The sequence below is a fragment of the Lepisma saccharinum genome, chromosome 2, assembly GCF_977018435.1.
Source record: "Lepisma saccharinum chromosome 2, izLepSacc3.1, whole genome shotgun sequence".
Taxonomy (NCBI): Eukaryota; Metazoa; Arthropoda; class Insecta; order Zygentoma; family Lepismatidae; genus Lepisma; species Lepisma saccharinum.
In genome coordinates, this window is record NC_139230.1 from 20,135,144 (window position 1) to 20,151,363 (window position 16,220).

The 16,220-nt window shown below is 37.4% G+C and overlaps 1 protein-coding gene across 1 annotated transcript in view; it reads right to left on the reverse strand.

The window, feature by feature from the left end:
• The window catches only part of LOC145981412 (cell adhesion molecule Dscam2-like), an 842,890-nt gene that overhangs the window by 71,072 nt on the left and 755,598 nt on the right, over positions 1-16,220 (reverse strand). The window contains 6 exon segments of the mRNA XM_083114650.1: positions 175-316; positions 1,466-1,641; positions 2,296-2,450; positions 3,201-3,349; positions 4,074-4,205; positions 14,829-14,977. Coding sequence (XP_082970776.1) covers positions 175-316; positions 1,466-1,641; positions 2,296-2,450; positions 3,201-3,349; positions 4,074-4,205; positions 14,829-14,977 — 903 coding nt within the window.

Below are 16,220 nucleotides of genomic sequence, written 5' to 3' on the forward strand. Positions count from 1 at the left end.
ATAATGCACAATGATACTGTTATTTACAACAGGCTACAAATAAGTGTCTAAAGAAACATGTTTATATATCTAGCATTTGTTCTACTGTTGCATGGAAAATCTATTTTTCCTCTTTGGTTACGTAATTTTTAATAGTGGCTTTTTCACTATGAACCATACTATTACCCACCATACCATTCCTCTGCTGGCTCATAATAGAGCTTATATCCTTCAATGATGCCATGAACTCTGGATGCAGGTGGAGGGTGCCAACTGATCTGCAAGCTTTGTGATGTTAAGGCAGTGCAGAGAACATCCTGAGGTGGGGCACTTGGTACTGAAATATAAATTACATTCAAAGTGAATGTGCAATACTATAATAAAAATAGATAAGTAATCAGTAGTACAGAGAAACATGTAAACATTAATAATAATTAACAACACAATTTCAAATCTGTATATATAGCAGGCACCCATGACAATGTGGTTAGCATATCGCACTACGATGCCAGGGGTCCTGAGTTCGAATCCCGGCCTGAGCATGGATGTTTGTGAATGTCCATTCATCAATTTCATCATATCATTACTCATCCCCATCTTTGCAAATTAGCCAAAAGTGGCAGAAAAAAGTGAAGTAAAATATAGCAAATCAATCAATCAATCAATCAAATATGTATCAAATCTAGATCAGCCACAAAATTTTAGTTAAAAGTGCAAAGCGTCAGTGGCACAGGAATGGGGGGTACAGAAAGTACATTGTACTCCTAAATCCCTTGAACCAAATTGTACCCCTTGTACACCCTAGAAATAAGATACTGCCATTCAAAACCATAATTTTTAATAGCTAAATGCAAAAAAAAAAAAAAAGTTTATTTTGCCTACATTATCTCCCTATCCAAGAAAAATTCCAATATATCACACTGTGGTACAGTGGCATGCCAAAGGGGATGGTGGTGGTTGGTGAGGGTCATAACCCCCTTTGGCCCAGTATTCCTAAAAAAGAATGTCAAAATGCAGGAAAAGACTGCAAAATGAGGACTAACTACTAAAATATGTATATGTACCCCCACCCCCCTTTTAAAAAATTCTGAGCATGGCACTGCTGTGGTACTCACTTGATTTGATTTGTACTCTTGGAAAACTTTATAAGGAATAAAATTGTTTCAAATGAGTGCAAAATAATGGAATGAAGCCTAGTCCTTATCTGTTTCTGTATCTATTTCAACATGCTTTTAAAACCTGTTCTAAAATGGAGTGTCAGTGCCAAGTTGAACTTTGTACCTCTCCCAATCAAAAATGTTCCTGTGCCACTGCAAAGGATTGCTTTGACTAGTCAGGCATACTCCACAATTTGATCATTATAATATTAAGGAAATATCAAATAAACAGCGTAAGAGACATTTGCAAAAAAATGTGATAATTGTAGAAATTAAGAAGTATTTATTTTGGTTCACCATTCAAGCAGAAACAACTAAACTTTACTAACCATCTTCCATTGTTTCTGCAACAGTTGGCTCACACAGTGGTCCAACACCTTTCGTATTGTAGGCTTGTACAACTATTACATATTTAGTAAATTTTTCTAAATCAACAAGACGAAAGTCTCCAGGCAAATCTCCAACCACAGACACTGTTGTGAAGTTGAATGAGTCATCTGATGAACTGCAAATGATACAATATGAAGATTAATGTACATGAGGAAAGGTTCACACTTACTCTCTCTCTCTCTCTCTCTCTCTCTCTCTCTCTCATTCATTCACTTTCTCCGTCACAGTGTATGGAAATAAACAAACAAGCATATCTTTGAAACACAGAAATCTGAATAACATATTTTTACTGATAATTTATGAATTCTATGAGAGACATTTGATAGCTACAGTGGTCCAGTCAGTAGGACATCTAAAAATACAATTATTTTAGGGTTGATCTTATAATTTTGTGAACAATTAGCCTACTTTTGTTGTGACAATTATTTCGCAGTTTCGTTACGTGATAATTACACTTATGTGTTGGGTGAGTATTGTAGTTAAGGTGAATGTTCTATTTTGTTAATAAGCTAGCAAAGACACTACTATAAATTGTAATTACATTACTTGACAATTATACTGTTACAAGTAGTTTTATATTTGGAAACTGCTTTAATGAAAAACCACTTTAATAGTTAACACATTTTAATAGTTATATCCGATTTCTTAATGTGCTACTTGGAAATAATTATCCCAAATGAAAACGTTTATTTTGACAAATAAAAGGGAGGGGACAACATATAATGTCAGCAAGTTAAATGACAAATTTTCATGAACATGCACACCTTACCTGTACTTTCTGTATCCTAAACGGTATCCTAAAATATCCCCATTCCTCAGTTCTCTTTCTGGAGGCTGCCAGGTTACACGGAGTTCCTGAGCACCAATAGCTTCAACAGTTACTTGTAATGGTGGACCTCCAGGCACCTCAGCTTCTGTCATGCCCTATGTAGAAAAAATGTAAGACAGATTAATAAGAGGGTCCTGGGTCATATAATGTGTACAAGGCCTGTAACTAAAAATGAAAGCAAGTGACAAAAAACATAAAAAAGCATGAAATACAATTAGATGAAATAGAAAAACATATTTAACATACATTCCAGAACTCAATGGGGGCCAAGATCAAGAGTTGAATTTGTCCAAAAGAAACAGTTGAACATTTAGTAGACAATCTTTAACAATTTTTTTAAATTATCATATGTATGGCTCAAACCAGTAACATTCAGGTAAACATTTAAAAAAAAGGTAAAGTGCTCCCCTGTGCTTAGCACTACGCCATGAAGGCGTATAGGGGGTGTGGACATTTAAAATAATTAATATTCTGACATGAAATATTACATATGATTATTGTGTTTTCTAAGGTACTATATTTCTAACACATATCGATATTTATTGTAACTGTTAACAGTAAGGGCACTACTGTAAGTCATGAAAGAAAAAAATAAATATTGAAAGAAATAAAACTTTTTCTTCTTGGATGAAACACAAGCCTATAAACAGGCCTCAATGATCTGTTGGTTAGTCAAAATTATGGAACTATGAGTTATTGTAGTTAGATATAACCTAAAAATAATTCCACTTCCTTGCAAAAATATAACACTATATGACACATGTAGCATTCTTGGATTTCTGGAGGAAAATATTTTCTCCCTCCTCCACTCATAATACCTTTCATAATTGAATAAACTACCTTACCTGCAAAATTTCACTTGGAGAACTTTTTCCAAGTTGATTCTCAGCATACAATTGAAAATGATACATAGTAGCTGGTTTAAGGCCACTGACAAGTATAGTTGTCTTCTCTCCTGCAATCATCATTTGAGGATTGTGTTCATGCCATCCATCTAGAAAAATGGAGGCATGTGTCAAATGTTAATTTGTATTCTCTCATATACATATTTAAATTTCAGTATTCATCTATTTTGCAGCTTTGTTTATTATTCATCATTATGATTAATGCTATAAACAACCAACGTTATAATAATAGTATTTATGAACAAATCTTGATCATACCCAAACAGAAATTAAAACTTTATAACTCACAATGTCCTTATTGTATTCTCATGTATGTGAATGTGATTCTTCATGTAACTTACATTTGCTTTGACTATAATTAACATCATATATATTTGATATTACAATAATGTATAACTTTTAAATTGAATTAAACAAAGACAGAAACTACTTATGACTATCATAAAGTTTTTTATTGCATTTAGGGCTAGAGTTACAAGAATGTGAATGAAAAACTGAATATATGCAGCAACTACATACAAGCACAATCACAATTTTTTCTGAATTGAAATGTAAATTACAATTAATTCATAACATTTTTATTTGTTGGTTAACTAGAATGTTAACATCTGTAAAGCGAAAGCTTATGACAAGTAACTCTAAACATAAAGGTAAGTAAAAGGGACAAAAATAAGCATTCTGTAATTTATATTATTGCAATAAATAAGAGTATTTCAATAAGAAAAAGAATTTGCATAACACCCAATGGATATTCATTAATTATTACTTAGAAGTAATTTTGTAAATTTGTATTAATGTAAATCGTTCACTCACCATTAGATTCTTTGAATTTTAAAACATAATTTGTTATTGGAGTACTTCCTTGATTAGGGGTTGACCATGATAAAGTAATTGATCTGCTAGTCTGCTCAATCACATGCAAATTGCGAGGGAAATCTGGAGGTTCTGCAAATAAAATTAGATATATATGCTCATAACGTATCAATACTAGCATTAAAACAATCAGTTGCTTTGTCATCAAAATGCTCTTAGTCAGTGGCATAGAAATGATTTGTTTTTGGACTGGGCCCAACCCTTGATAAAAAAAGATATCTTGGAAAATCATTAGAGAAAAACAGTACTAATATAACTAATTGCAATTTACTTGTTAGTATGTATATCAACTGTGACTAACGTATTCATAAAGAAATTTTTCTGCCAGAATGTGATCAAAAATATTAAATTTAAACTCTCAGAGAAGGAAATGTGTGATCTTTGAGTATTTTACATAGAATATGTGCAATGTGTGGAAAAATTTGCAAGAAACACCTCCCGACAGAACTACAACCTCCACATACACACCAAGACCTAGTCAAGCATGGATATCCACCCACACTGGTCACCAAACAAATAATACGAGCTCTCACACACACTCCCAGCAAGAAATCTGCCCCCCCCCCTTGTACTTGTTACTCAATACAACCTTCACCTGAACAAGATCAGACACACCCTATGCTCCTTCCTTCTCCATCTTCCAGAGTGATCCCCACACCAGAAACACATTTCCTGGCAAGCCCAGAACTGATTACAACCCCCCCCCCCCCACAAAACCTCCAAAACAACCTGGTCTACTGTATCTCCTTCACCCTACAACCAATCCCCCTTGCTCAGAAATGCAACTTCCCATTTTTGTCAGTTCTCACACCCTCCAGATTCACACTGCTACTGGAAAATTCACCCTCACCTGAAAGGAATCTGCCATACCTCCAATGTTATCTATATCCTCTTGTGCAACATATGTTGTGGCTTTTACCTGAGAGAAACATCCACAGCTCTCAATCTCAGGATCAACAATCCCTGCTCCTCCACCCAAATCCTGAACTTCACTGTTGCCATCCACACCAACAACCACAACATGTCTTTTAACAACTACTTCCAGGTTGAAACATCCACCCCTTATACCAATCCACCAACACCTCAGTACAGGAAAGATATGAGAGGGCCTACATATCAGCAATGAGTGAAACCTCACCCCCTGGTCAAAACAAGACTACCCAGTAATGTTCTGAACCAACCCCATCTCCACCACCTTATCCCCATTCATATCCAACCCCTCCACCCCCCGACCACCACACACTACCACAAACACTTTTTGACAAGTCTGGTGAGAACCACAGTTTTCCTGCACCATCTATAACTTTGAACTAGACCTGGCAACCATGCAGGTTGAACTCTCATTTCTGTTTCTGCCATCTTTCTTTTCTTCACAACTGAAGATACCTCATGAAAGTTTTAAATTTTTCCAGTGTCTGGCAAGTGTTTCCTTTGCCTTCTCATTTGTTATCTAACCCTTCTGGCCTTCCTTCCTTTCTTGCACTATACAGGGTGTTTCCAGGCTGTTGATACAAACTTTCAGGGATGATGGAGAGCAGCACATGTATCAATTTGAGATAAGGAACCCTGGTCCGGAAAAGACTTAGTCAAAAGTTATAAGCGAAAATCGGTGTATGAAAATGTAATACTTTTATTACCTGCACAAGTTTCACAAGCTGCTACATTCATAACAGTTGTTCAAAGTGGCGTCCCCCAGCTTTGCTTCAGGCATGATATCGTCGCACAAAGTTCTGGCATTCCCTTTGGAGTAGCCTGAAGAGGATCTCCTGGAAAGAATTCTCGCTGCCTGTGACACTGTTCGAACGACCCCAGGGTTGTTCCAACATGTACGTCAGAACTTTGTGCAACGATGTCATGCCTGCAGCAAAGCTGGAGGACACCAATTTGAACAACTGTTGTGAATGTAGCAGCTTGTGAAACTTGTGCAGGTAATAAAAATATTACATCTTCGTACACCGATTTTCGCTTATAGCTTTCTACTAAGTCGTTTCCGGACCAGGGTTCCTTATCTCAAATTGATACATGTGCCCTTCTCCATCATCTCTGAAAGTTTGTATCATCAGCCTGGAAACACCCTGTACATGATAAAATTCCATTTTTGAGGATTTGAAGAGTCAAAATGAGGCAACAAACAAAAAATGTTATTAAAAAAAGATTGCTTATCTTAATTACCTCTATACGATGTGAAAGTGTGTAGTGACATGTTGTTTACATTACATATCTTGAGATCACATTGAGACAGGTGTTTATAAATTGAGACGTGCGACTAACCCCTTGAATCGCAGCCTGTAGATAGAGAGCAGAATCCCATGACCATACTCTACGGAGAGAATTAGGTAACACCCAGCGATAGTGCAAACAAATCACCTATCACATTGGTTGCTACTGTAATTCCATAATTTTTAGATTAGATTAGATTTATTTCCATCCACTTGATCATATGAGTACAAATAGCACTATGATATGGGATAGGTCAATTACATGAATAATTTTGAGTACAAAGGAATTAACACATACTTAAGCATATTAAAAAGTATAAAAGAGTATAAAATAACATAACATAAAAATAGGAGAAAAATCAAAGGTTATGTCTATTAACGAAAAATATGATCTAAGTACTCCCCTGTGCTGAAAAACAAATACTTCATTAGCAAGCTCTTTACTGTCAGTTTAAATTTAGTTGGATTATGATTCTTGAATTCCTCTGGCAGTTTGTTATAAAGTTTTACACCATGAAATCCTAGACCATTATGTGTTTTGGATGTGTGGACAGTAGAAAGGTGGAGGGAGTTATGCATACGAGTGCTGTATTTGTGTATGCCCACATTTTTTGAGAAGATTTCAGAATTTGTATGAATAAAGTACAATGTTTCTAATATGTACAAACATGGAAGAGGTAATATTTGAAATTCATTGAAAATTTGTTTCGTTGAGCTTGAGAGGGATACATTTTTCATAATTTTTAATATCAGTTTTTGCCAAATACAAATTTTCTGCATTTTGGGTGATCGGCCCCAGAAAGAGATACCATTTGTTGTATTCCAATGATTACAATTAACATTATTCAGTCCCCCATCAGTCACATGTAACGGGGTGTTGAGAAACAAATAAACACAAGGAAAAATGTGAAAATCCAAACTATATTGAAAAAGTTAATACAGTGTGTGGCTAACATGAACTAGTACAGGGTAAGTCAAAATGATGGACCCAATTACAGAAATTTATTCTGTGAAATCTAATAAACATATGTTATTGTGAGACATGCGCTTCAAAAGGTTAACTTTCAAAGTTTAGTTTCCATGCAGTGCTTCCACTTTCTACCGCTAGGAGTCAGCAGCAAGCAGGAAAATGGCGTTGACTGGAGAACAGAGATCTTTCTGTGTGCTTGATTATCATGTGAACAAGTCTGTGATTAGTGTGCAACGGCATTTCCGTACCAAATATCGGAGAGAAACATCTACGGGGAAGGCCATTCGTAAGTGGTATGAACATTTCAGATACTCGGGCTGCATCTGTAAATGAAAATCGACTGGCCCCGTCGACTGGGAAAGAGATAGTGGAACGAGTGTGCACATGTTTCGTGCGGAGTCCACAGAGGTCCACCTACCGGGCAGCAAGAGAACTTCCACAGAAAACTGTCTGCGGAAACGTTTACAAATGAAACCCTACCGCTTGCAACTAGTTCAAGCCTTAAAAGACACTGATTATGCTTTGCGCGTGTCCTTCTGTGCTGATTTCCTCGCATTAATGGAAACGGATGGGTTCTCTGAGAGGTTAATTTACAGTGATGAAGAAACTTTTCACCTTTCAGGGAAAGTGAATAGACACAACGCAAGGATTTGGAGTGAATGAATGCCTTTTGTGCCATTTCCCATGAAAAGATTTATGGGCCCTTTTTCTTCCATGAACGTACTGTGACAGGACTTGTTTTCCTTGATATGCTGCAACTATGGCTCCTTCCACAGCTTGCAGAGGATAGCGCAGATTTTATTCTCCAATTGGATGGTGCCCCTGCACATTACCATGGCAGCATTCGGGACCATCTCAATGGGGCATTAGAACAACATTGGATAGGCCGTGCATCTCCTTCATTGGCCATCTCGTTCCCCCAACTTGACCCATGTGATTTCTTCATGTGGGGTTTTGTCAAGGATCATGTTTACGTACCACCGCTTCCAACAACATTGGATGACCTGTGTGCCCGCATCACAGCAGCCATTGCTGATATTGACCGCAACATGCTACACAAGGTTTGGCAGGAAATAGACTATCGGCTTGATGTGTGCCGTGTTATGCGAGGTGCTCTGACAGTTTACCTCTCTTAGCACATGTCTCACAATAACATATGTTTATTATATTTCACAGAATAAATGTCTGAAATCGGGTCCGTCATTTTGACTTACCCTGTATGTGTGGTTCTTCTACATGTGCGAGGCTGCAAATGCCAAGTTCATCTTCACATCCAGCACACATCATTCTAGTGTCCTTCCTGCGACCTTGTTTTGTGCAAACTCTGCATGGTTTCTGTTTCGTTTTTTCTGTCCAGTAGATGGAATTGGGACAAGCTTATGGAGTGAACTGGGTACTTTTGCTAACGGAGGACGCTGCGTGGAGCTTCCCTTTTGTTCCGATAATTCACAAAAACCAGCACTGTATTTACGGAGAAGTTTATTACATGTTTGTAAAATAAAATCCTTCATCCTTACTTTCCTGACAAGAGCTCTTTGAAACAGTACTCTCCCATTCAGAAGCATCCTTGCAGCCATGTGGATTCCACATTTTTTTGAACCAGGTATATGATTTTCTGGCAGGGTTATAGAGGGCAAGATCTTGATCAGTGTCATCTACTGATCCCATTAGTTCATTGTACTTCTCAATGTGCGATGGTTTGTTCAAATTCTGCACTTTTCTGCCTGGGTCAACCCAAAATTGGCAAGCCTCCCTCAACAAATAATGACCTAGCCGAATAAGTGGGGCTTTGGGTTTTTCAAGAGCAGGGTCAGAAAATCGCAAAAATTTCAGAATAGATTGAAACCTATTTCGGCTCATAACCAGGGAAGTAAATCACTTAGGGCAACTACACAACACACTTGTAGACCAGTAATCACTAATTTCAGGGCAATGTGTTATCTCGATGAGAAACATCAAAGAAAAAATACGAACATTTCTGCAATTGTAACTGGATACCACTTGACTGTCAATATCGGATGATCCGATTTAGCGTACTCCATGTCGGCTCTCTTGTTAGTCCATGCACACAAATATTTTACAACATACGAAAAAAATGCTTCAAAACACTTGGCAGGTGTTGACAGTTCTTCAGCCACGACGACAGGATGAAAATCATAGTCATTTTCAAACTTATAACATGGATTCTCACATGCATCACTGAAAGGATCGTTCACGTATGTCCAATCTCAGACAGATTTTGCCTCATCTTCCACATCGGATATATCTGAATATTCAGACTCATTACAGTCACTCACCTCTTCTTCCGGAACATAATCCGACGAACTACTATCCTCCTCCTCTATATTTTTCTGCTTTTGTTTTACAAAATATGCAACAAAACAAAAACACAAGTCTCCTCAATAGCACGGTTACGTACTTTTAGCAACAGATGGCATAACGAGCATGCTTCGCTCATTGCTTGTGATAGTCACATGCTGAAATGACATCACAGCAACACGTAGACTTCGGTTCTTCCCAACCAGAGGCATTCGTATGTTTTCTTGGCCATTACCATGAAAGAATATTTCCCTTTTGGCCAATAGTACCAGCTACGTATGAGCCGTACGTAGTGGTAGGAGAGCATGCAGGCTCGACTACATATGGGCCATACATAGTGGTAGTCAAGAGGCTAAGAACAAGAAGGCATTCACAATATGTCACAATATATCACAATTTCACATCTAATCTCATCTAATCTAGATACTCTTGCTGTTAGGTACTGACAGAAAAGAGCATTCTTTTTAGCATTTGAATTAACCAAATTCACAGCAACATACTAATTAGTCCTACCAATGTTATTAATCACTTAGCAGGGCTGACCGAGTAATTAGCTAATTATCTGAGGAGATGAGTAATGTGCACATTCATGCAGTGAGCAGAGAATAGTCACCTCAAAATTCTCTACAAGGCTTAAAGGAGTTGGTGATCATGGAATGTATATGTCTATATTGTAAGACTGAGCCAATACCACTTTGGTGCCCATACCAATGCTGATGCTAATACTCTTACCGATTCTCACCAATACCAAAGCTTGAAAATTGGAATAATGAAAAGGTGTTTAAAATATTGATTAATATTAGTGTCTAAGAATTGCATTCCAATTATAAGCATGAAAATATCAGTGTTGCATCAAAATATTCAAGAATTACATCAGAAAATTAAAATACTTCTTAAGTAACCACAAAAATACATTGTTTGCACACTATTGGTGCAAAATAAATGGAAACTTTGATTGATTGATAATATCATAACCTGTGGTGCAACAGCCCATGAGGGCCAGGACCTACCTACTGACTACCGGCATCCATCCCACCTGCCAAAAGGTTATGAGGTGACATATGGTCAGCATGACAAACCCCCAGCAATTGTTGTAGCCCTTGACTATGTTACGCTACTCATTTGCAGCTCCCCAATTTCCTCATGATAGTGGGTGTCCACCGGTCCCATACACAGGACGAACTCTCAAATGAAAACTTGTTAAACATCCTCTAGGAAACTCGAACCTTGCCCCAGGCTATATAGGCTACCTGCGAAGCCCAGGCTCAGAAGAGAAGAAAAAAATTGTTCGGAAAATGTGCATAAAATTATTCATTTCAATAAGAAGATGATGGCATTTCAGGAGTTGGCACACTTATTTCTTACAAGTTGTTACACTAATTTCTTACGAGTTGGCAATCTTGCCTGCTTTCTTTGAAATCTGCAGGGGCTGCATGAGTTGAGCTTGACAGTCTTCGTTCTATGATGCCGTCAGTGTTGCGAACTCATTGTTACCAGCATGGTATCTTTCCAACAAGGGGGAATTTTGGAGCGAAACTATTAGAGGAAAGGAGAAAAGGGTTGCTTTATGACAGAGAAATTCCTCTCTGGGCCAAGAACATCACTTTCCAATGAACAATTGTAGATGGTACAACAAGAGGCCATTGACCTCTGAAACAACCAGAGTACATGACGAGAAGTTCAGGAGATTTGTTAGCTGACCGGAAATGGTTTGTGACTGCACTTAAAAATAACCAAAGTGACAGAGGCCTTAGCCAAGTAGGGTAGTTCGAGTGGACGTCACATCCGGGAATGTTGAAGAAAGTTTGTTTCCTTAGTGCGTAGTTTTTTTTTAAAGGCAGATCGTGTGTGTGTTGTGGTGAGGAAGTACGTGAATTATAGCTATTTTTGTGAATGACATATGCACTGTGTTGTGAACTAAAATGACTGACATAATTAACGATCTATTGACAACACCATTTTCTCGGCTTCCATAAGGATAAGCTTCAAATTCTTAAACTAGGTAGGCCTCAGCCATTGTATTTTATAAATAAGCATGAAATGCTTGAAATACTTTCCTTGGCTGTTCTCTTAATGATACAATGTACATTTTCATAATTATTTTGTGACGTGTTTATTTACAATCACAATGTCACATCACTTCAAAATACCAAAAAATAAACGAAAAACAGCCCCCCCCCTCGCAAATATTTGTCCATTCGAATACTATAATACGATGAGATAGCCCAGGTTTTGAACCCAGTATACGCTGCTGCTGCACGCATCCCATAGCCCGAGCCCAAAGCATGATGCCTTAAACTGCATGGCCACAGTGCGGGACTTGATTCATTTGGTTTATTTTATTTCACTTTTCTGCCACTTTTAGCTATTTCCGAAGATGAGGATGAGTGATGATATGATGAAGGGACACTCACAAAGAATACCCATGCCCAGGCTGGGATTCGAACTCGGGACCCCTGGCATTGTAGCATGTTGTGCTGACCACTCTGCCATGAAAGTTGGCAAATGGAAACTTGAAATTTTGCATACTTTCCAGGATAATATGATTCTGCAAAAGTGCTGTGTGGTATTTTTGTGGACCCTGCAAAGAACAAAAATGCTGGAAAATATCGACTGGTACTGGTAAATAAAACCTAATTGATGCTTTCTGATAACGATATCACTGGTATCAGCCAATACTGATACAATGACATTAGTATCGGCTCAGCCCTAGTATACTGGTAAGTTACCATGGTCATGGTATACTCCTCACTACTACATAGGAAGAGAGATTATGTAGAGGAGTTCTCTAGAGTAAAGCCACGTTGACTCAACAATTTCAAACATAGAAATATGGGACAAAACCCATTCCCAGGACTTTAATCAGGACAATGGGACACCATAACAAGAAATGGGATCTTCCAGTATGGGACATTTGGTATTCCTGTTCTAGAACAGCTTAATTGGGCAAAATTTCGGAAAGGACATGTGCCTAGTGAGCCCATGCCTGGCTATGCAATTGCTCTTAGTGAGCATAGAAACTACAATCTAAATTTTTGTTATGCCATAATTATATTTAATATTTCTATTCTCTTCAAAACTATTAACCCTACACACCCCATATTCAAACATATAATATTACTGTATAAGAGGATTAATGAAAATCTACACAATATGAATAATGAAGTGAAATATCTGGTGTGATCTTTTCTGTGTATAGTTTCACTAACTATTTGGGGTACCCTTAAAAACATGTTAATTTTCTTAACTTTGTTTCATTCCATCCGAAATATGACTGTTTTAGTGTGAGTGAATGTTTGGTTTCCAGTGAATTCAACTGTTCTCAGAGATAAGTAAGAAATTACATACTCTACAACTTGCAAGAGACATCATCACTAATTGAAGAAAACTATATTTGGTTTGTAGTAAAAGTAGCAAAATGTTTCCACCATATAATACTTAAATCAGAGCATGTAAATATCTAAGTCAAACAAAGAAACAAAGTTACTAGACATTGCTTCACAAGACATTTAATTGATGGTAGTTCATATTAAAAGGAAGCAACATGCATATTTTTACCTGGTATACAAATTCAGTGAAGAATTTTGCTCCTTAAAGTATACACCAGTTTCAACTCAACCCAACACTGTATTAATGACTATTTGTGAACTCCAATATTTTATAGTGACAAGCAGTGGCGTAGCATGGACATTTCCGAAGGAAGGGTCGGCCCTTTCTTGCTTAATAATTTACTTATGGTATTAGTCGCCACAGGTATTGTTTATTTGTCTGAAGTCAGCTAGGTTTTCAATAAAACATCATCCATGCATGTTTTAGCTAGAAAATTAGATCCCTCACTATGCCACAAATGTTTTGAACTCTGGTGTTTTATACCTTTTTTATACCTTTCTGCATGACGCAAGTCATTAAAAACCTACCTGAATCATAAGCGCCTCTGCCCAACAGTATACGTCATTGTTGTGGATGATCCAACTACTGACTGATTTGGTTTATTTTATTTCGCTTTTCTACCACTTTTGGTTTATTGCGAATATGAATATGAGTGATGATATTGATGAAGGGACACTGACAAAGAACACCCGTGTTCATGCCGGGATTCAAACCAGGGACCTCTGTCGTCTTGGCGCACTGTGCAAAGCAGAGTGGATGATCCAAATATCATACACTCTACTGACGTAACAGTGCCGATTAGTAATTCAGACCAGTGTTCATTACATCTTGAGAATGCTGATAAACATTTTAAAATAATTTTGTCCAGAGACCATTCGATGTTAAGAGTTTTCAAATGAATGCTAAACATTAAGTAGTTAGATAATAATAACAAAAAAATACAATAAAAAAAATTAATAGTTTTGCGGGTTAAGTGGTAGAGCAGCCACAGGCTGAATTTCTACCACGAGGACTTCACCAACTTACTTGACAAAAACTGTGTTGATCTTTTAGTTTCTAATGCACATCGCTGTTCGTGCGATAAATCATACAATGCAGTGGCCATTAAGAAGCAGTATATTTGAGATTGGTAAAGTTACGTCAGTCAATATTGCGTACTGTAGCATCACATAGCACGAGTTGCATGAGCGCGAAGAGCGAAGAACCGGGTAGGAATTCTACAACTGTCGTCTGCTTCAGAAGGCAGGAAGGGTCACATGAACCAATCACGGTAGACCTCTCTTCTCCGTACGCTGGCGTAAGAGAGAGCATTTACGCGCTTGCTGTAGAAATCGAAGCTTTCCCTCCAGAAAGGCAGCAAGGAATATTGAGTCCTGTATGCCGAACCTGCTCGGCGTCCGGCCGGGAAAGGCATTGAAAAGAGGTGCTAGAACGAGTGTTGAGAGTGGAGCGTTGCAAGCGGATCGCGAAAAATAGCTATTATAATGCCATGAAGGTCAAACATACATGAAATTAGTCACGTTTTACTTTATAATCACAGCATTTAAGCATTTTTAAAATTTTAAATCTGGGAACGCCGGGCGTACGGGCGTACTATAATGCTACACCACTGGTGACAAGATGTTGTGCTGCAGCAACAATTTTATATATTTTTTTTATAACTCTTCACACCAAGTCAAGAACTCAACAGTTACATCTTATAATGGAATTATTAAAATTAAACATCATTCTAAGATATTTTATAAACTTTACATTTAGCTTATCTACCAAAACTATTTGAATATATATATGACTTACCCTGCACAAACAGCTCTATTGTTGAATTATCTTGACCAAAGTCATTGGTAGCTGTGCACAAATATTGTCCACCATCCTTGTGAGAAGCCTCCATGATGCTTAGTTCTGACATAAAACCATTAGAAAGTGGTGTGCTTTTGACAAGATACCTGTAAGAATAATAAATGTACATTTGTTCTTTTTTAAGAAAAAAAATAAACACATACACACATTACATATTAAAATTTCTACTCTACATTCATACAGGGTGGTATTTGATGGAATTTAGGGGAGAATTTCCCCCCCTCTGGATGCTGCATCCTGCAAATATTTGCCCTTGGAGGATGCTATAAAATACCAGGTGCTTTGAAATAAATTACCGAAATTTTCCCTCCACTGAAATTTTTTCAAATACTGTACTGCTTGAATTGATTCATTGATTGAATTGTTGTTTTAAGTCCACTTTATGCACAGAAAGGCTAATTGGGACTGGACCTATAGTTCAAAGTGGGATCCGAACCACTATGTGCCTCCAAAGGGTATTGAACCCACGACCCCTTGAGCCATGGGGAATACTATACTGCATCCATATGCTAAGTATTTAGTAGAAAGTTTGTTATTTGTATCATAATTTAATTATGAGGGATGTTACAAACAAGTTGTCAGCAAGATTTTTTCCAGTGAGGGGCAAGCAAAGTGTTCTTTTCCAGAAGGGTAAAGTAAACCTGTGCTTCCCTTTAAAAATATTGCTTCAGTTTGAAGTTATCATGTTCCTGTGATAACCTGCACTAGTCTTCATTATCAGTAATTTAATGCAAATTAGTGACTGAAATGAAATTATGTGTGTAAAACATGTAATTTTAGGCTGGTATTGCCCTTCCAGACACCCATGGTTAGAAATATAACCCCTCTAGGGTAATTGAGTTTGGTGTTCCTTGTTTTGTATCATACTGCATTCTCTTTCCATAATTTCTTCTCTCCTTTTTGGTAGGCCTCGTAGATGGCATAGTGATAATGCTGTTGCTTATCAAGGAGTCCCAGATTCAATCCCCGATGGATGCACATTAAACAGTGGTTTGGATCCCACTTTAAACTTGCTCAAGTTCTGATTAACCTATCTGAACATAAAGTAAACTTAAAAAATAAACAAAAAAAAAAAAGACATGACTCGCTAATTACAATGCATGTCCATCTTATCCATTTTTTTTGCCTTCATTTAATTTTTGGAATTCTCCCCCGATTCTTCACTAAAATTAATGGTTAGAAAATCAAAGTTCAAAACCTCATATTGTCTTTTCTTTTTCCTAAGGGAGATAGATTTCACACCGGAGCGACAGGTGACACATTTTGCCTGAGGATTTCACCAACTGAACACAGGCTTGTGTGGTATGTCATGTTGCTATGGTGCGAAAT